The 21,991-nt window shown below is 42.8% G+C and overlaps 1 protein-coding gene across 1 annotated transcript; it reads right to left on the bottom strand.

Moving 5' to 3' along the window:
• Positions 1 to 417: 417 nt before the first annotated feature.
• Positions 418 to 957, bottom strand: LOC137959422 (uncharacterized). Its single transcript, XM_068806804.1, has one exon. The coding sequence runs from the start codon at positions 955 to 957 to the stop codon at positions 418 to 420; it is 540 nt and encodes a 179-aa protein (XP_068662905.1).
• Between the last annotated feature and the right edge of the window lie 21,034 nt (positions 958 to 21,991).

Below are 21,991 nucleotides of genomic sequence, written 5' to 3'. Positions count from 1 at the left end.
TTCATAAACCATTGGAATGAGAAATTTATCTTTAATGGTATGAGCATTGAGCTCTCTGTAGTCAACACAAAACCTCCATGATTTATCATGCATCTTGATGAGTAACACTGGTGAGGAAAATGGAGACTTGCTGGTCTGAATAATCCCTTGGGCGAGCATAGTCTGGCACTAGCACTCAATTTCATCTTTCTATAAGTGTGGGTAGCGGTAAGGGCAAACCACTACTGGTTCAGTACCTAATTTCAATTGGATACGATGATAACAATGGCAGATAGGCAGAAGTGCAGTAGGGGCCTGAAATAAGTCACCAAATTATGTAAGTAAAGCATTTAACTTACATGTATCTACGTCTTGGACTTGAATTTCTTGAAGAGTACATGGGATGGGAGCATGTGTGCCATGAAGTGTAGTCTGATGCTAGTCGGCCGTAAATGTCACGGTGAGCGCCTTGAAATCCCACAAGATGGGCCCTAACGTCAGGAGCCATTTAATGCCAAGGACCAGGTCAAACCCAGCCAAGGGAATGACCAGAAAATATGCTATGAATGAATTCTCTTCAATACAAAAGTCTATTGAGGGAGAAATGCCTGCACTTGAAATTTTTTCCCCATTGGCCACTGAGACTGAAATGCCCGTGTTATTTTTAATCAGCAATCCAAGCTGTTGAGCGGTTGGCTCACTAATGAAATTGTGAGTGCTACCTGAATCTACAAAGGCCAGTAACTGCAGTTGTTGTAAACCCGCACGGACTTGCATTGTGTTGGATTTGTGCATGCCAGTCATAGCATGGAGGGAAATGGCTGGTTCGTCCTGTTCGGCCTCAACACTATCTTCCAACGGTGGATCTTCCTCTGTGTCATCCAATACCTCCAACCAGAATAAACGTTTGCATTGGTGACCCTGGACATATTGTTCATCACAGTTATAACACAGCCCCTTGGTTTGGCGTTGTTCCATCTCAGGTCTTAACAGGCGACGATTGTATTGGGCTAGAGGCGTGGTAGGAGAATTTTCAGCACGTGGTGCTGAATTTTGCCCAGAGCTGGGAGTCCCTGAATAGGATGAGGGGGCGATGGTGGGCACCCTGCTTGGCCAAGAGGGTCTTTTGACAGAGACTCCTTGACTACATTTTTTGGCATCTATAGTCCTGGCGAGGTTCATAGCATGGACCAGGTCTTGAGGGTCATGCAATTCTACTTCCAGACGCAAGGCCTCTATTAACCCGACAGTAAATAAGTTCACATATTGCGAAGGACTCACAAATCAACTGGCACGGGGCAGGCATTGCTGAAATTGTTTCTGATATGATTCAATCATCCCGGTCTGTTTCAAATTCACCAGATCCCCCAAAGGGTTGCTACGATCAGGGGGGCCAAACCTCAACATGCAATATTCTTTAAATAAATCTCAATCAAGAACATGGTGCTTCGAATTAATGTGGTGATACCATAGGAGAGCTTCATCAAGCATATGGAATGCAGCTAAATGGACATGGTCCTCATTATGCGTTCTTTGATTGTAAAAGAACTAGTCACACCGATGTAACCAGATCAAAGGATCCGTAGACCCATCATAGGTAGGAAAATCCAGCTTGGCATACCTGGGAACCGTAGTGTATCCTGGTGCGTGAGGTCCCATGGCAATGGGAGGTTAGTGGCGCAGTTGTGGTGGGGGTGGGGTGTTAAGTACCTACCCAATACTACCCAAAAGACCGGCCTATTAGGAGCATAAGGCTTAGGTACTTAACCCAGGACCATAACATCACACCCCGCCTGCCTGAGCCAACGACCACGGAGGCATTAACACAGTAGCACGATCAGGTCAGTGATCCTGCTAGGGACTTGCAGTCCACCTGCGCACGCGGAGACTCGCAGTCAGCATGTAGCGCTTGCTCTAATACCAACATGGTTGTGGTGGCGCAGTTGTGGTGGGGGTAGGGATGGGTGGGGAGGGAGGTGCTCAACCGGAAGTTTGGAACTACCCGACGGTGTAGGACCCCGAACAAAGCCTTCCTCCATAGGTCGAAGTAGGTGTTGGAGAGTATCATTAATGGCGAAAATTGCAGAATCAGTGTGTCATCAATTTCCCTCCACGGTATGCTGCAATTCCTCCATGATGTGATGCAAATCAATCTGGAAAGAGGAATCCCCAAGGGTGGTCCTGTCTGATAACAATATGTTAGGATCTGCCCTTGCCATGGATCGTGTCACCCTTCTTTCTCCTCTTTCCTCCAGAATTGCTATTGACGAGGATAAGAGTTTTCTATGCTTCAAACGTGCAATGGTATGGAAACGATTGAGCCTTGAAGGAGGCTCGACCTAGACCTCAAAAAGGGAGAATCCGACCTCTACTCTAATTTTGATTTCAATGCTTGCCTTTCATTCAAACCCCTTCTCCCATATAAAGAAGATTAGTGACGCAAATAACCAGCCCAAACCAAGGGGCACAAGGTTCATGAGAATTACAATTAAACCAACATAACACCTAAAAGGAAATCACATAAATTAATTCCTACGTCTGTTTATTTTCCGAGATGCTATGGAGTCCATAACAAACCGGCTTGGTCATCCTTCTACCTCTTCACTTCGTTCTTTGCTTCCGTCTTTAAAAGTACTTTCTACTTTCAGTTGCGAGGTTTGTCCATTAAGTAAACTCATTGGGAGCACATATTCTCCTCATCTTACAACTACAAGTGATGCGCTTTTTGAGTTAATACATTCTGATGTATGGGGACCTTTATGTGTCTCAATTTTTTCCAAGTTAAATATTTTGTCATTTTTGTTGATGATTTTACCCGAGTAACTTGGTTATATTTATTTAATGAATGTTCAAAAATTCTTCCTTTGTTTAAAAATTTTCATGCTATGGTATTGACACAATTTGGGAAGAAAATTCAAATCCTTAGGTCTGATAATGCTAAGGAATATTTGTCTAATGAATTCAAATCATTTTGTGAGGGTAATGGGCTTATCCATCAAACATCATGTTATGCCCAATTTCGGATCTGCCACCATGTGATTTCTTCAGCGTTGGTTGGAAGGGATACGGGAAGGAAGAAGATGGAAGCTTGTAGGTCAACGGGGACCAGTTGTACCCATAAGGGTACATGGCGAGGGGCAGTGGAGACAATGAAGATGGTGTGAGCTTGTGAAGGGAAGCTCACCCTGGATCTCGGCTAGAAGGGAGAATCCGACCTTGCTATGCTAACAACTAATTGGATTAATGCTTACCTTCTCATTCATCTTACGTCCTTATATAGTGAATTAGGGAAAACACACACATGGCCAAAACATGGGCCTACAAGTTCAAACAAATTACAAATAAACCCTTTTAATACAAAAACTGGAAAATGCATTAATTAAACCCTGCTATGGGGTCCATAACATCACACCCCTCCGGGAGAACGAGCTTGCCCTCAAGCTCGAATGTAGGTCTGCTGGCCCATGCCGACAGTTGGATCCATGGACAAGCGTCAACCATAGTATGGGATGAGCTTTGCCACAAACAGCACAGTTATGTCACAATTACTAGCAGATAGGAAAAAGGTTCCTATCGATCTCCAAACCATGAGAAAGATGAAAGTATCTGAAATAGCACAGGAACCAAACCAATTGATCAGAGTCACAAGGCTTCCCGTTGTGCCCTTCAAGTTGATAGGGAATATCTCAGACATTAACATCCATGGTATTCCTCCCATGCCCTAGGAGAAGGACCCTGTGATCACCAGTATGCTTACTAGTGTCAGTATAAGAGCCAGATCTTTTGACTTTTCATGGCCCTGAATTACAAATGATATTGCAGTGAGGAAGCAACCCAAACATGTTCCTGTTGCAGATACCATTAACAGTGGCCTTCTTCCAGACTTGTCCGTTAAGAGCACTTCTAGAGTAGTCATTGGGATCTGAATTGCATCCATTGATATAGTTCCAAGATTTCCGGAAGAAAAACCTGCTGAGACAAAAAGTGAACTTGCATAGAAACAGATTGCATCTGATCTATCTTTGATAAGAAGAAGAGCTGCAGCTCCATCTCGGCCATCAACTATTCTCTGTATTTTGTTTGCCATTGTCTCGTGTGCGCCTGTCTGTATCTTGAATAAAACCAGGCTGCTTGCATTCATGGTTGGGTGCAACATGGGCCCCAGAATAAGAGTTGGGTAGACAGACACAACGTCAAGTCTGTTATGCAGTCCATACTCCAAAGCTTCACTTTTTGGTGCTGTTGTTGCAAGGCAATGCCAGTTCCCAATTGATTTTTAGTATACTTTGGCTGACCAGCAAGTCGCATCCATGATTGTATCCTGTGGCCAAGTTGGTGTCATAGCAACAACAAAGGCAGAAGAAACAACAATAACCTATGTCACGTTTGCCTCGGTTGATGCCATAAGTACATTGAGGGTACCAGTCACAGCAGGCTCAAGTAAGTCAATCTCTGGATTGGGGACACTACCCGGAGGGTAAAGACTTAACATGTCGTATAGCTCTTTTGTTCTTGGAGGAGAAGAATCCCTAGCAAGAAACTGATGAACTATACCAGCCAACGCAATTGAACGACAACCGGGTTCCTTCATCACCCCCTTCTCAAACAGTAATCTCCTAAGTATTCCAACATCATTCCATTGGTTTGCTGAGGCATAGACCTTGGACAGAATCACATAGATTCCATGAAAAAATACGCCATCCAACTCTAGAATTTGCTGAGCCAGTAATTCGCTGATCTCAACTCTAGCCTTTCTCTTACAACAAGCATTAAGAAGGCTTCTCCAAATCACCACATCTGGTCAAATGGGCATAGCATACACAACATCCATGGCTTCTTCCACTAAGCCAGCATGCACAAGAAGATTAACAACACATCCGTAGTGCTCAATTTGGGGTACAATTTTGTATTCTGATACCATTAAATCTAAGTACCTATGACCCACACCAACTAAACCTCCGGGGCGACATGCAGTTAGAACACCAACGAATGAGATCGAGTTAGGCTTTACCTGTCCTGTTATGCACATTTGAGAGAAGGTGTCTAATGCCTTTGGGACATATCCATGCATTGCGAACCCAAAGATCATGGCGTTCCAGGAAGCTACTTCCCGCTCTGGCATTTCTTCAAACAGTTGCCATGCCATTCTGACGGTCCCAAATGGGGCATACATATCTATGAGCGAGTTGTTCATCAAAACGTTGCCAGGGACACCATTTTCGCACTGCCTCATCACATATAGATGAGACCAAATTCCCAAGGAAATAGAACCAAGTCACAATTCATCAAAAATATTTATGACAGAGCACCGAGCTAAGGCTTGCTACTACGGGCATTGGAAGAGGATGATTATTTCTGAAAGAGGAATGAATCACGGTGGCGTTGCCGGCCAGGCATTAACCTCACATTGAGTGTTTAATTTGGTGGCACGCTCCACTAGTAGAAAGTGTGGAACTGGATGTGCATACCTGAATGTGTGTCGTGTAACCACGATTTTAGCTTCCGCTAGGGCAACGATTTATATGGTTCAACCACCTGGTTATGTGGTTGAGGGGGAGTCTGTATGCCTGTTAAAAAAATCTTTATATGGACTTAAGCAGTCCCCTCGGGCTTGGTTTGATAAATTTAGTCAAGCACTTCTACGGTTTGGTTTTCATCGGTTCTCGGTTGATCATTCAGTATATTATAAAGATACTGTCAAAGGGAAAATATTATTGGTTGTATATGTTGATGATATTATCTTAACTGGTGATGATGCTCAGAGCTTGCAAGAAGTGAAGAATATGATATGTCAGGAATTCAAGACTAAAGATTTGGGTATGCTTAAATATTTTTTGGGCATAGAAGTTCTTCAATCGAAGCATGGGATAATATTGTCTCAGCGGAAATATGTCTTGGATCTCCTTGAAGAAACAGGAATGAAGGGTTGTCGACTAGTTGACACACCTATGGATACAAATGTAAAATTTTGTGTGCCACGAATTGAGAAGATATTGATATTGGAAAATATCAAAGACTTGTGGGAAAACTAATCTATCTCACAGTAAGTAGGCTAGACATATCATATGATGTATGTGTGGTGAGTCAATTCATACACAAACCACAAATTACCCATTGGCATGCCTTAGAGAGAATATTATGATACCTAAAAGGAGCTCTAGGAAGAGGATTGCAGTATAAAAAACATTGGCACTTCAACATAGAAGGGTTCTCAAATGATAGGGAATCTACATCGGAATATTGTACTCTTGTTAAAGGGAACTTGGTTACAAGGAAAAGTAAGAAGAAAAATGTGGTTACAAGATCTAGCGCCGAAGCAGAATACAGAGCTATGGCCCATACATTTAGTGAACTCTTATGGATTAAGATCCTTCTTACCGAATTAGGATTTTATAAAAGAGGTTCCATGGGTCTGCATTGTGATAACCAATCAGTCATTCATATTACTTCAAATCAAGTCTTCCATGTAAGAACTAAACATATTGAGGTGGATTGTCACTTTATACAGGAAAAGTTTCAAGCAGGAATAATCTCCCTCAAACATGTTCATCTCAATAGCAAGTAGTTGATATTCTCACTAAACCCGTTACATCTAAAATCCTATCTTTTATATGTGGCAAGCTGGGTATTTATGATGTCTTTTCTCCTCCACCTTGAGGGGGAGTGTTGGAAGATGGGCTCAAGCCCACAAACTCAAGACAAGAAGCTCACACGTCAAAGGAGTGGCATATGTATAAAATATGGTACTTTCCATTTTCCCTAAAGATGGCATAGAGGTGTAAATATGTGTTCCTTTTATGTCTTTTGTTTGATCAAGTTGTAGCCCTAAGGGCATCGTAAAACTATAAATAAAGGCATTGGCTAAGAGGTAGAGCGTTGAAGCCCTCTCCTCTCCTTCCACAAATTCATCCAGCCCTCCTCTTTCTTATTTGACACAAACCCTTCTTCCGTTAATCCAAACTCTTTCCTTCTATGTTCTTCTTCTTCTCCTCTCCTTTCTCTCTTCTTCTTCTTCTTCTTCTTCCTTGTTTATCTAAAGTTCTTCTCATGGGATCCTAAATTCTACAACTAGACAACGGAGTACTCACTAGTTTTGCATCATTCATGTTGAATCTACTCAACACCTTCTTCACATATTCTTCTTGTAATAGTTTCAAGATATCAGTATCTCTAGTAATTCCCATCCCAAGGATTTGTTTTGCAGCACCCAAATCCTGCATTGCAAACTTCAAGGACAACTCTCTTTTCAACTTATCTATTTCCTATTTGCGAGCACTTGCTACCAACATCTCATCAACATATAGCAGTAGAATGATGTAGGATTCATCAAGCTTCTTCACATAATAGCAATGATCCGTCTGACACCTCAAAAAACTATTACTACTCATAAAGGTGTCAAACATCTTATACCATTGTCTTGGAGCATGTTTAAGACCATACAAGGTCTTTCAAAGTTTGCACACCATTTTCTCCTTTCCTTATACTTTGAAACCCTATGGCTGCATCATGTAAATTTCTTCCTCCAAATCACCATGAAGAAATGTTGTTTTTACATCCAATTGCTCTTAGTTCAAGTCTTCATTTGGCACTAGTGCAAACATTGTTCTAATAGTAATCAATTTCACTACTGGAGAGAAAATCTCAATGTAGTCAATGCCTTCTTTTTGTTGAAAGTCCTTTAAAACCAGTCTTGCCTTGCACTGCTTGCTGCCATCATGTTCTTCTTTTATTCGGACACCTATTTTTTCTGCAAGGCGTTCTTCCCTTTTTGGTAGCTCAATCAACTTCCATATCAGATTGGATAACAGTGAATCGATCTCATCCCTCATGGCCAACTCCCACTTGGTTGATTCATCAACTTGCAAGGCTTCCTCATAACTCTCTGGTTCACCTTTATCAATCAATAAAATATAATTCAGTGCAGGTGAGTACCTTTGTGGTGGTCTACTAGTTCTAGAAAATCTCATGAGTTCAGTCATAGGAATGTTTTGATTTACTTCTGGGGGTATTATTTCTTGGTCTTCTTGAGAAATATTCTCCATCTCAATAATTGGATGATCTCTCAACTGAATCACTTCTGACTTCTTGGATTCATTACTTGTGCTCTCAGACTTTTTCTCAACCTGTCTTTATACAAGGCACCTTCATTGAAGATCTTGTCCTTGCTCCTGATAACCTTATGACATTGGTTATCCTAGAAGTGATAACCAAACTCGGTACTACCATAGCCAATAAAGAAACATATCTTAGATAAAGAAACATATCTTAGATTTAGCAACAAGCTTATTTCTAACAACATAATCAATAGAGTCTTCGATCAAGCATGTTTGTTCTATTTTATAAACGGGAGGTCGAGGGAGAATCTAAGGAATCCTAAAATGAATGTTCAAGAGTAAGATCTAAGTAGAAATTTGAGTAGAAAATAAGAGAGGAATAAGAGGGAACAACAAAAGAAAAATGAGAGAAAAGGCTGTACCTTGTGGCAGTGGTGAATAAGATGATAATGGTCCTACTCAAGGGTTTCTTTGATTGATAGAAGAGAGAAGCGTGAAGGTAAAAAATGTTCATCATTCAAGCATAGCATTAGAAGTGTCTGTGGATGTATATATTATCCAAACTTGACCCAAGATCCAAAAATTTTAGTTTAATCATATCAGATTTGGATATCAATAACTTATTTGATGAAATTTTGGAATGGAATCAAAATTTAGTGATTCAGATTTTGTAAATATTCAGATTCGAAGAGTTACACTTTTATTGCCAAAGATTTCCAATGCTGCCAAGTTTTCAAATTTTAAACTTCTACTTTACTCTTATGGACTCCATAGCATCACGAGTTATCCATAAGCATAGGAATTAAATTATGTCAATTTACTTTTCATGTAATTTCATTTGGTTTGGTTTACTTTGTTTGGTTTGGTTTACTTTAGGTAGGTTCAGTTGTAATGTGGCATGAACCACTTGACCTATGGGTCACCTTTGTAATTCCGTCCTCAACCCTATTTAGGGGGACGTCAAGGGAAGGAGAAATCATGTATTTAGAAAATTAGATTAAACAGGTCAGATTCTCCCTCAGAGGTCTAGGTTGTATTCTCCCTCTGAGGTCCAGGTTGAGCTTCGTTCGAAGCTCCTTCGTTGTATGGATTCCATAGCATCACGAGTTATCCATATGCATAGGAATTAAATTATGTCAATTTACTTTTCATGTAATTTCATTTGGTTTGGTTTACTTTGGGTTGGTTCAATTGTAATGTGGTGTGAACCACTTGACCTATGGGTCACCTTTTGTAATTCCGTCCACAACCCTATTTTGGGGGACATCAAGGGAAGGAGAAATCAAGTAATGAGAAAATTAGATTAAACATGTCAGATTCTCCCTCAGAGGTCCAGGTTGAGCTTCCTTCAAAGCTCCTTCGTTCTCTTTGATTTCCATCATTCCACGTTCTAGAAACAAGAATTCTCTTCCAGCATCAAGAGCATCCATGGAGGGAAGAGATGAAAGAAGGGTGACTCGATCCATGGCAAGGGAAGAACCTAACATCTTGGTATCAGACAGGTCCACCCTTGGGAATTCCTCTTCCCCTGAGGATTTGAGGCAATTATTGGAAGATAATAGGCAGAGGACAGACCACAATGCTCAATCCCAGGAAGAGGTGCGTCAGACAACCACTGACTTGCTGAAAGCCATAAAATCAATGGATGCTGCCATCCAAGCTCTCCTCTGATGACAAGAGGACAATGATACACGAGCACAACCACATCCTGCCTACTCTCCATCGGCCGACCACCATCAATTCCACCCACCACCTCCCCCACAACCACCAATGCGTCAACACCATCCCCATCTGGGGCCTGCCATTCAAGGACCAAATATTGTTCCCAGGTATTTAAAACTTGACTTTCCTACGTATGATGGGTCGAAGGACCCTTTGATTTGGTTAGCCAAGTGTGATTAGTTCCTTTATCATCAAAAACCACCGGTGGATGAGAAAGTTTATTTGGCCATCTACCACATGCTCGATGAAGCGCTTCTATGGTACCACCAATTCCAAAACGACCAATTGGTTCAGGATTGGGAAACCTTTAGGCAGTCTTGCATGATGAGATTTGGTCCTCCAGCTAGTAGCAATCCATTGGGTGAATTAATCAATTACAAACAAACTGGATCACTAGAGGTGTACCAAAAGACCTTCCAGGAAAGGTTAGCCCGAGCAAACCAGTTTGTCAGTCACACACAGTATGTTCATATTTTTACTGTGGGTTTGATTGAAGCTCTGAGACTGGAAGTTGAATTACATGGTCCTACAGATTTGGACCACTATGAATTTAGCCAGGTCAATTGAGCACAAACAACATGTTCTAAAGAAGTCACTAGTCAGAAAACCAGCTTGGCCAGGAAGGCACAATGCCTCAGTGCCAACCCCTTATTATGGACCTCCACATTTTAGAGACAGTGCAACCCCATGCCCAGACATCTCTAATTCGCCTCCACCTGCTCCTTCAAAAAACTCAACAGACAGGAAATGGACCAGAGAAAGGCCAAGGGCCTCTGTTTTAACTGTGATGAACAATATGTCATTGGTCACAACTAGAATAGATTATTCAGTATTTTTCTGTGGGAGGATGATGATTACATACTACCTGAGGAGGAGATTGGGGAGATAGACCAAGAGTGTCCAGAGATTTCCCTTCATGCCATGACTGGTCTACGCAATTCTAGCACAATGCAGGATAAAGCCCAGTTACATCATCCACAGTTACTGGCTTTAGTTGACTCTGGCAGTACACATAATTTCATCAGTCAGTCGGCGGCAGAACAACTTGGGTTAGTTGTCCAACAACAGACTGGCCTTTCTGCATCTGTAGCCAATGGGGCTAAAATTACTAGTGTGGGCATATCTCCAGCCACACACTTTGATATTGAGGGACATGCATTTATTACAGATTTCCTAGTAATTCCATTGTCAGGATTCGATTTGGTACTAGGCAATAAATGGCATCAACTGTTGGGGCTAATACTATGGGATTTCCAAGCTCTAACCATGTCTTTTACAGATGACCAATGTCAGATTATATTGCATGGCACACAAGCACCTATGCCCTGAGCACTACATGTTGTTCAGGTCCAGTCCACGGCCAACTGTAAGTTATCTCACTTATAAAATTTTAGGATATCTTTCAGGACCCTACTGCTTTACCGCCAATTAGGCATTGTGATCACTGTATCCATTTGAAAACTAGCACAGAGCCTATAGTGGTGCGTCCTTATCATTACCCCCACTTATAGAAGGATGAGATTGAAAGGCAGTGCCAGAAGATGCTAGCCCAGGGTATTATTCAGCCCAGTAGGTCTCCTTTTTCCTCACCGGTATTACTGGTCTGCAAGCATGATAAGTCATGGAGGTTTTGTGTGGATTATTGACAACTCAATGCCCATACTATTAAAGATAAATTTTCCATCCCAGTGGTGGACGAATTGCTAGATGATCTACATGGAGCTACTATTTTTAGTAAACTCGATTTGAAATCTGGCTATCATCAAATCCGAGTTCACCCATCAGATGTGGAGAAAACAGTGTTCTGCATGCATCACGGCCATTACGAGTTCCTCGTAATGCCATTTGGTCTCTCAAATGCGCCTTCTACCTTCCATGCCCTCATGAATGAGGTATTTTCTTCTCTTGAAAAAATACGTATTGGAATTTTTCGATGATATTTTGGTCTATAGCAACAGTTGGGAAGAGCATCTTCAACACCTTCACCAGGTATTTTCTCTTATTTGTTCACATCATTTGGTTTTAAATCGGTCCAAATGTTCTATGGGAACGTCAAAAGTGGCATACTTGGGCCACGTTATTTCAGCAGTGGGGGTGATGCTTTATCTCGGTGGGACATTCCAGAGCCGCAATTACATGCCATCAGTCAGCCCCGAGCTCTCTTGTTGGATTCTATACAGGAAGAAGCACAACAATACCCAAAATTATAGCTTTATGTCATGACATCCTGCTGGGGACAATGGCAAACCATTGGACGTTTAAGGACAATCTGGTCCTCTACTACTACAAAAAAGATTTTTTCTACACCACACATCCCCTCTGATTCACAACATTTTAGTCTCCTTCCATGACAGTACACATGAGGGCTGACAAAACACATATTTCCGGATCAGTCAAGAATTTTATTGGAGGGGCATGAAGTGTAGTATAGTCGATTATGTGGTGGTTTGTCAAAATTGTCAATAGAATAAAGCTGAAACATTAAGTCTAGCTAGGTTGCTCCAACCGCTTCAACTACCGTCACACGTCTGGTCTGATATTTCTATGGACTTCATAGATGGACTTCCCAGTTCGTCAGCCAAATCCGTTATCATCATAGTGGTGGATCATTTCTCAAAGTATGGGCACTTCATCCCTCTGGCACATCCTTACACTACAACTCAGGTCGCTCAACTTTTTATGGATAACATTGTCCGCTTACATGGGATGCCTAATTCCATTACTAGTGATAGGGATGCAATCTTTACAAGTACCTTATGGAAAGAACTCTTCAAGCTGCAGGGCACAACGTTAGCCTTCTCTTCAGCCTACCATCGGCAGATTGATGGTCAGACAGAGGTCATCAACAGAACAACTGAAATGTATCTTCACTGTTTCGTAGGGGACTCACCTAAGAGGTGGGTTAACTGGCTCGCCTGGGTAGAATTCTATTACAACACCTCCAACCACAGTGCACTCGGCACAACCCATTCAAGGTGGTATATGGCAGAGACCCGCCCAACCTTTTAGCATATGAACCAGGGGCCTCTAAAGTCGCCACTTTTGACAAAGCATTTGCCGAAAGAGACACCTTCCTCACTAAGGTGCGATCTCATCTCCAGGAGGCACAAATATCTATGAAGATGTATTATGACAAGAAGCACCAGGAAGTCTTCTTTTCTGCAGAAGATTATGTTTGGTTGCGTCTCCAACACTATAGGCAGTTGTCGCTGACAGCCTCCAAACGCCACAAGCTCTCTTTGAAATATTATGTCCCTTTAAGGTTATGGACCGCATTGGTACAGTTGCCTACCGCTTGCAGCTTTCTCCAGAGGCCAGGATTCACAACGTGTTTCATGTCTCCCAACTGAAGGCCTTCCAAGGTGATTCTCCCTTGCTGCACACACCTCTACCCCCACTACATCAAGGACGTGTCCTTTCTACTCCTGCACAGGTATTACAGGCTTGCCGCATTCAGGGTGATTGGGAGATCCTAGTGCAATGAGCAGATGTTGACCCCAGTGACACGACATGGGAGCCATTAGTAGTGTTTCGCACCCTCTGCCCATACTTTGAGCTTGAGGACAAGCTTTTTCACCAGGAGGGGGTGATGTTATGGACACCATAGCATCATGAGTTATCCATAGGCATAGGAATTAAATTATGTCAATTTAATTTTCATGTAATTTTATTTGGTTTGGTTTACTTTGGCTTGGTTCAGTTGTAATGTGGAGTGAACCACTTGACCTATGGGTCACCTTTTGTAATTCCGTCCTCAACCCTATTTAGGGGGACGTCAAGCGAAGGAGAAATCAAGTATTGAAAAAATTAGATTAAACAGGTCAGATTCTCCCTCAGAGTTCTAGGTTGGATTCTCCCTCTGAGGTCCAGGTTGAGCTTCCTTCAAAGCTCCTTCATTTTCTTTGATTTCCGTCATTCCACGTTCCAAAAACAAGAATTCTCTTCCAGCATCAAGAGCATCCATGGAGGGAAGAGATGAAAGAAGGGTGACTCGATCCATGGCAAGGGAATAACCTAACATTCGTTCTCTTTGATTTCCATCATTCCACGTTCCAGAAACAAGAATTATCTTCCAGCGTCAAGAGCATCCATGGAGGGAAGAGAGGAAAGAAGGGTGACTCCATCCATGGCAAGGAAAGAACCTAACATCTTGGTATCAGAAAGGTCCAGCCTTGGGTATTCCTCTTCCCCTAAAGATTTGAGGCAATTATTGGAAGATAATAGGCAGAGGACAGACCTTCAGGCTCAATCTGTTAGGTTCTTCCCTTGCCATGGATCGAGTCACCCTTCTTTCCTCTCTTCCCTCCATGGATGATCTTGACATTGGAAGAGAAACCTTGTTTCTTGAATGAGTAATGGTGGAACTCAATTTAGAATGAAGGAGCTTTGGAGGAAGCTCAACCTTGGACCTCAAAGGGAGAATCCGACCTTGACCTTTGAGGGAGAATCAGACCTGTAAAATATAATTTTCTCAAAACTTGCCTCTCTTTTCCTTCACGTCCCCCTAAATAGGGTTGAGGACGAAAATACAAAGATGACCCATTAGGTCAAGTGGTTCACGCCACATTACACTGAACCAACCCAAAATAAACCAAACCAAATAAAGTAAACCAAACCGAATTGAAATTACATGAAAAGTAAATTGACATAATTTAATTCCTATGCCTATGGATAACTCGTGATGCTATGGAGTCCATAACATCACCCCCCCTTGGAGAAAGACCTTGTCCTCAAGCTCAAAGTATGGCTAGAGGGTGCGAAACGCCGCTAATGGCTCCCATGTCATGTCACTGGGGTCAGCATCTGCCCATTGCACTAAGATCTCCCAAACACCCTGAATACAGCGAGTTTGTAATACCTTTGCCGGGGTAGAAAGTACACGTCCCTCATGGAGTGGTGGCAGCGGGGTGTGCAGTAAGGGCGAATCACCGTGGAAGGCCTTTAATTGTGAGACATGAAAGACGTTGTGAATTCTGGACTCTGGCGGAAGCTGCAATCTATAGGCCACTGTCCCAATGCGGTCCATCACCTGAAAGGGACCATAATATTTTGGAGAGAGCTTTTGACGTTTGGAGGCTGTCAACGACAACTGCCTGTAGTGTTGGAGACGCAATCGAACATAATCTCCAGGAGAAAAGAAGACTTCCCGGTGCTTCTTGTCATAATATTGTTTCATAGAATTTTGTGCCTTCTGTAGATGAGTGCGCACCTCTGTGATGAATGTGTCTCTTTCAGCCAATGCTTGGTCCAAAGTTGCGACTTTAGAGGCCCCTGGTTCATAGGCTAAAAGACGGGGAGGTTCTCTACCATATACCACCTTGAATGGGGTTGTGCCAAGAGCGCTGTGGTAGGAGGTGTTGTAACAGAACTCAGCCCAGGCGAGCCACTTAACCCACCTCTTAGGTGAGTCCCCCACGAAACAGCAGAGATACATTTCAATGGTTCTGTTGACGACCTCTGTCTGACCATCAGTCTGTGGATGGTAGGCTGAAGAAAAGGCTAACGTTGTGCCTTGTCACTTGAAGAGTTCTTTCCAGAAGGTACTTGTAAAGATTGCATCCCTATCACTGGTAATTGAATTGGGCATCCCATGTAATCGTACAATGTTAACCATAAAAAGTTGAACTACCTGCGTTGCAGTGTAAGGATGTGCTAGAGGAATGAAATGCCCATATTTAGAGAAACAATCCACCACCACAAGGATAATAGATTTACCCGACGAAGAGGGAAGTCCATCTATGAAGTCCATAGAAATATCAGACCAGACCTATGACAGAAGCTGAAGTGGTTGGAGCAACCCCGCTGGACTTAATGTTTCAGCTTTATTCCGTTGACAAGTCTGACAAGCCGCCACATAATCAGCTATACTGCGCTTCATGCCCCTCCAATAAAATTTCCTACTGATTCGAAAATATGTTTTCTGTCGGCCCTCATGTGTACTGTCATGGAAGGAGGCCAAAATGCTGTTAATCAGAGGGGATGTGTGGTGTAGAAAAATTTTGTTTTTGTAGAAGACGAGATTGTCCTGAACCTTCCAATGTGGTGCCGCTGTGCCCTACTGGATATCCTGGCATAAGGAGATAATATCTGGGTACTGTTGTGCCTCTTCCTGTATATAATCCAACAAGAGAGCTCTGGGTTGACTGATGGCGTTTAATTGCGGCTTTGGAACGTCCCGGCGAGATAAGGCATCAACCCCTACATTCAAACTTCCCGATTTATACTCGACAGAAAACTCAAACCCCATAAGCTTACTTAACCAATGTTGTTGTGGTGAAGTAGTGAGACGCTGCTCAAGAAGATACTTGAGGCTGCAATGATCAGTGCGAATCAAAAAAGAACGTCCCCAAAGATAAGGGCGCCAATGCTGTATAGCTTTCGCCAATCCAATCAATTCCCTCTTATAAGCTGCCAACTTGTGGTGGTGTTGGCCCAGTTGACGGCTAAAATAAGCAATCTGGTGGCCCTGTTGGTGCAACACTGCGCCAATACCGCCCCCTGAAGCATCACATTCCACTACAAAGGACTCCTCAAAGTCGGGGAGCTGCAAAACTGGGGCTGATGATAAGTCATCTTTCAATTACTGAAAGGAATGAGCTGCTGTCTCTGACCAGGTAAAAGCATTTTTCTTGAGGAGATTGTTGAGCGGAGCTCTGATACCAAGATGTTAGGTTCTTCCCTTGCCATGGATCGAGTCACCCTTCTGTCCTCTCTTCCCTCCATGGATGATCTTGATGTTGGAAGAGAAACCTTGTTTCTTGAACGAGTAATGGTGGAACTCAATTTAGAATGAAGGAGCTTTGGAGGAAGCTCAACCTTGGACCTCAAAGGGAGAATCCGACCTTGACCTCTGAGGGAGAATCAGACCTGTAAAATATAATTTTCTCAATACTTGCCTCTCTTTTCCTTCACGTCCCCCTAAATAGGGTTGAGGACAAAAATACAAAGATGACCCATTAGGTCAAGTGGTTCACGCCACATTACACTGAACCAACCCAAAATAAACCAAACCAAATAAAGTAAACCAAACGGAATTGAAATTACATGAAAAGTAAATTGACATAATTTAATTCCTATGCCTATGGATAACTCGTGATGCTATGGAGTCCATAACACAATCCCTGGAAGAGGTGCGTCAGACAACCACTGGCTTGCATGAAGCCATAAAATCAACGGATGCTACCATCCAAGCTCTCCTTAGGCGACAAGAGGACATTGGTACATGAGCACAACCACTGCTTATTCTCCACCGGCCGACCACCATCAATTCCACTCACCACCTCCCCCACATCCACCAATGCGCAAACACCATCCCCATCTGGGGCTGCCGTTCAAGGACCAAATACTATTCCCAGGTATTTAAAACTTGGACTTTCCTATGTATGATGGGTCTAAGGACCCTTTGATTTGGTTAGCCATGTGTGATCCATTCTTTTATCATAAAAAAACACCTGCGGATGAGAAAGTTTATTTGGCCGCCTACCACATGCTCGATGAAGCGCTTCTATGGTACCACCAATTCTGAAATGACCAATTGGTTCAGGATTGGGCAACCTTTAGGCAGTCTTGCATGATGAGATTTGGTCCCCTAGCTAGTAGCAATCCATTGGGTGAATTAATCAATTACAAACAAACTGGATCACTAGAGGTGTATCAAAAGACCTTCCAGGAAAGGTTAGCCCGAGCAAACCAGTTTGTCAGTCACACACAGTATGTTCATATATTTACTGTAGGTTTGACTGAAGCTCTGAGACTGGAAGTTGAAGTACATGGTCCTATAGATTTGGACCATGCTATGAATTTAGCCAGGTCAATTGAGCACAAACAGCGTGTTCTAAAGGAGTCACTGGTTAGAAAACTAGCTTGGCCAGGAAGGCACAATGCCTCAGCGCCAACCCCTTATTATGGACCTCAACGTTCTTGAGACAGTGCAGGCCCATGCCTAGACATCTCTACTTTGGCTCCACCTGCTCCTTACTGAAAAAAAAACTCAACAAATAGGAAATGGATCTGAGAAAGGCCAAGGACCTCTGTTTTAACTGTGATGAACAATATGTCATTGGTCACCACTGCAAAAGATTATTTAGTATATGTCTATGGGAGGATAGTGACGACATACTACCTGAGGAGGAGATTGGGGAGACAGACCAAGAGGGTCCAGAGATTTCCCTTCATGCCATGACTGGTCTACGCAGTTCTTGCACAATGCAGGTTAAAGCCCAGTTACATCATCTATAGTTATTGGCTTTAGTTGACTCTGGTAGTAAACATAATTTCATCAGTCAGTCGGTGGCAGAACAACTTGGGTTAGTAGTCCAACAACAGACTGGCCTTTCCATATCTGTAGCCAATGGGGCTAAAATTACTAGTGTGGGCATATCTCCAGCCACACACTTTGATATTGAGGGACATGCATTTATTGCAGATTTCCTGGTAATTCCATTATCAGGATTCGATTTGGTACTAGGCAATAAATGGCATCAACTGTTGGGGCCAATACTATGGGATTTCCAAGCTCTGACCATGTCTTTTACAAAGGACCAACATCAGATTCTATTGCATGGCACACAAGCACCAGTGCCCTGTGCACTACAGGTTGTTCAGGTCTAGTCCACGACCAACTGTATGTTATCTCTCGTACTTACAGAATTTGAGGATATCTTTCAGAACCCTACTGCTTTATTGTCAATTAGGCACTATGATCACCGTATCTGTTTGAAAACAGGCACTGAGCCTATAGTGGTGCGTCCTTATCGTTACCCCCACTTACAGAAGGATGAGATTGAAAGGCAATGCCAGAAGATGCTAGCCCAGGGTATTATTCAACCCAATAGGTCTCCTTTTTCCTCACCGGTATTATTGGTCCGCAAGCATGATAAGTCATGGAGGTTTTGTGTGGATTACCGGTAACTCAATGCCCATACTATTAAAGATAAATTTCCCATCCCAGTGGTGGACGAGTTCCTGGATGAGCTACATGGAGCTACTATTTTTACTAAACTCGATTTGAAATCTAGCTATCACCAAATCTGAGTTTACCCATCAGATGTGGAGAAAACAGTGTTCCGTAGGCATCACGGCCATTTCGAGTTCCTCGTAATGCCATTTGGTCTCTCAAATGTGCCTTCCACCTTCTAGGCCCTCTTGAATGAGGTATTTTCCTCTCTCTTGAGGAATTACGTATTTGTATTTTTCGACGATATTTTGGTCTATAGCAACAGTTGGGAAGAACATCTTCAATAGCTTCACCAGGTATTTTCTCTTATCCGTTCACATCATTTGGTTTTAAATCGGTCCAAATGTTCTATGGGAATGTCAGAAGTGTCATACTTGGGCCACGTTATTTCAGCAGTGGGGGTGAAAGTAGACCAGAGTAAGATACTGGCGGTCACAGATTGGCCTCCTCCTACATCCATTACAACCTTAAGGGGATTTTTGGGTCTAGCTGGGTATTATAGAAAATTTATTCGTAGCTATGGCCAGATTGCAACTCCGCTCAACAACCTCCTCAAGAAAAATGCCTTTACCTGGTCAGAGACAGCGGCTCATTCCTTTCAGTAGTTGAAAGAGGCCTTATCATCTGCCCCATTTTTGCAGCTACCCGACTTTGATGAGTCCTTTGTAGTGGAATGTGATGCTTCAGGGGGTGGCATTGGTGCAGTGTTACACCAACAGGGCCACCCGATTGATTATTTTAGCCGCCAACTTCGACAGCACCACCACAAGTTAGCAGGTTATGAGAGGGAATTGATCGGATTGGCGAAAGCTATACAACATTGGTGCCCTTATCTTTGGGGATGTTCATTTTTTATTCGCACAGATCATTGTAGCCTCAAGTATCTGCTTGAGTAGCGCCTCACTACCTCACCACAGCAGCATTGGTTAAGTAAACTTATAGGGTTTGACTTTACTGTAGAGTATAAACTGGGGAGTTTGAATGTAGGGGCTGATGCTTTATCTCGCCGGGACATTCCAGAGCCGCAATTACATGCCATCAGTCAGCCCAGAGCTCTCTTGTTGGATTCTATACGGGAAGAGGCACAATAATACCTTGAAATTATAGCTATATGTCATGACATCCAGCAAGGGACAACGGCAAACCATTGGCGATTAAGGACAATCTGGTCCTCTAAAAAAAAAGAATTTTTCTACACCACACATCCCCTCTGATTCACAATATTTTAGCCTCCTTCCATGATAGTACACATGAAGGCCGACAAAAAACATATTTTCGGATCAGTCAGGAATTTTATTGGAGGGGCATGAAGCGTAGTATAGCCAATTATGTGGTGGCTTGTCAGACTTGGCAACTGAATAAAGCTGAAACATTAAGTCCAGCTGGGTTGCTCCAACAACTTCAGCTACCATCACAGGTCTGGTTTGATATTTCAATGTACTTCACAGATGGACTTCCCTTTTTGTCAGGCAAAACTGTTATCTTTGTAGTGGTGGATCATTTCTCAAAGTATCGGCAATTTATCCCATTGGCGCATCCTTACACTGCAGCTCAGGTCGATCAACTCTTTATGGATAACATTGTCCACTTACATGGGATGCCTAATTGCATTACCAATGATAGGGATGCAATCTTTACAAGTACCTTCTAGAAAGAACTCTTCAAGCTGCAGGGCACAACGTTAGCCTTCTCATTAGCATACCATCCGCAGAATGATGGTCAGACAGAGGTCATCAATAGAACAATTGAAATGTATCTTCGCTGTTTCGTGGGGGACTCACCTAAAAGTTGGGTTAAGTGGCTCCCCTTGGCTGAATTCTGTTACAACACCTCCTACCACAGTGCACTCGGCACAACCCCATTCAAGGTGGTATATGGTAGAGACCCGCCCAACCTTTTATCATATGAACCAGGGGCCTCTAAAGTCACCACTTTGGACCAAGCATTAGCCGAAAGAGACACCTTCCTCACTGAGGTGCAAACTCATCTCCAAGAGGCAAAAATTTCTATGAAGATGTATTATGACAAGAAGCACCAAGAAGTCTTCTTTTCTCCAGGAGATTATGTTTGGTTGCATCTCCAACACTACAGGCAGTTGTCACTGACAACCTCCAAATGCCACAAGCTCTCTCCGAATTATTATGGCCGCTTTCAGGTTATGGACCGCATTGATATAGTTGCCTACCGCTTGCAGCTTCCGCCAGAGGCCAGGATTCACAACGTTTTTCATGTCTCCCAACTGATGGCCTTCTAAGGTGATTCTCCCTTACTGCACACACCGTTGCCCCTACTACATGAAGGACGTGTCCTTTCTACTCCTGCACAGGTATTATAGACTTGCCGCATTCAGGGTGATTGGGAGATCATAGTGCAATGGGAATATGCTGACCCTAGTGGCACGACATGGGAGCCATTAGCTGCATTTCACACCCTCTATCCATACTTCGAGCTTGAGGACAAGCTCTTTCTCCAGGAAGGGGGTGATTTTATGGAGTCCATAGCATCACGAGTTATCCATAGGCATAGGAATTAAATTATGTCAATTTACTTTTCATGTAATTTCATTTGGTTTGATTTACTTTGGGTTGGTTCAGTTGTAATGTGGCGTGAACCACTTGACCTATGGGTCACCTTTGTAATTCTGTCCTCAACCCTATTTAGGGGGACGTCAAGGGAAGGATAAATTAAGTATTGAGAAAATTAGATTAAACAGATCAGATTCTCCCTCAGAGGTCTAGGTCGGATTCTCCCTTTGAGGTCCTGGTTGAGTTTCCTTCAAAGCTCCTTCGTTCTCTTTGATTTCCATCATTCCACATTCCAGAAACAAGAATTCTCTTCCAACGTCAAGAGCATCCATGGAGGGAAGAGAGGAAATAAGGGTGACTCGATCCATGGCAAGGGAAGAGCCTAACTTTCAAATTAAGAGTATTTGAGTGTATCATATTTCAAGCCCATTAATTATCTTCAACCCCCATTAATTCTATTTATGCTTACCCTCATTAAGTGTGAAGTTCATCTCCTTGATAGCCCTTTCCTCTTCCCTCTCAATAAACTCTCATTCTCCTCCCTAGCAGCTCCAGCTCTCCTCTCTTATAAACTCTCACACCTTCTCTCTCGTTCCCTCTCTCTCAAAGCTTCTCTCTCAGATCTGCTCTCTGGAACCTTCTCTTTGTCTTTCTTCTTTTCTCACTCCCTCTTCTTTGTCTGCCTTTGTTTCTTTTTTTCTTTTTTCTTATCCTCCTTTTTTTTGTATTAGAGGTGTACCTCATTGATTAAGCTT

The sequence above is a fragment of the Aristolochia californica genome, unplaced genomic scaffold (genome assembly GCF_029961685.1).
Source record: "Aristolochia californica isolate CCGP_79_NKW_82.1479 unplaced genomic scaffold, dmAriCali1.0.hap1 SCAF_3, whole genome shotgun sequence".
Lineage (NCBI taxonomy): Eukaryota > Viridiplantae > Streptophyta > Magnoliopsida > Piperales > Aristolochiaceae > Aristolochia > Aristolochia californica.
The sequence above is the reverse complement of the archived record's forward strand: the minus strand, read 5'-3'. Positions and strand labels throughout refer to the sequence as shown.

Coding starts and splice junctions, on each gene's coding strand:
- LOC137959422 (XM_068806804.1), bottom strand. CDS start 957: ATGGAACAACGCCAAACCAAGGGGCTGTGTTATAACTGTGATGAACAA.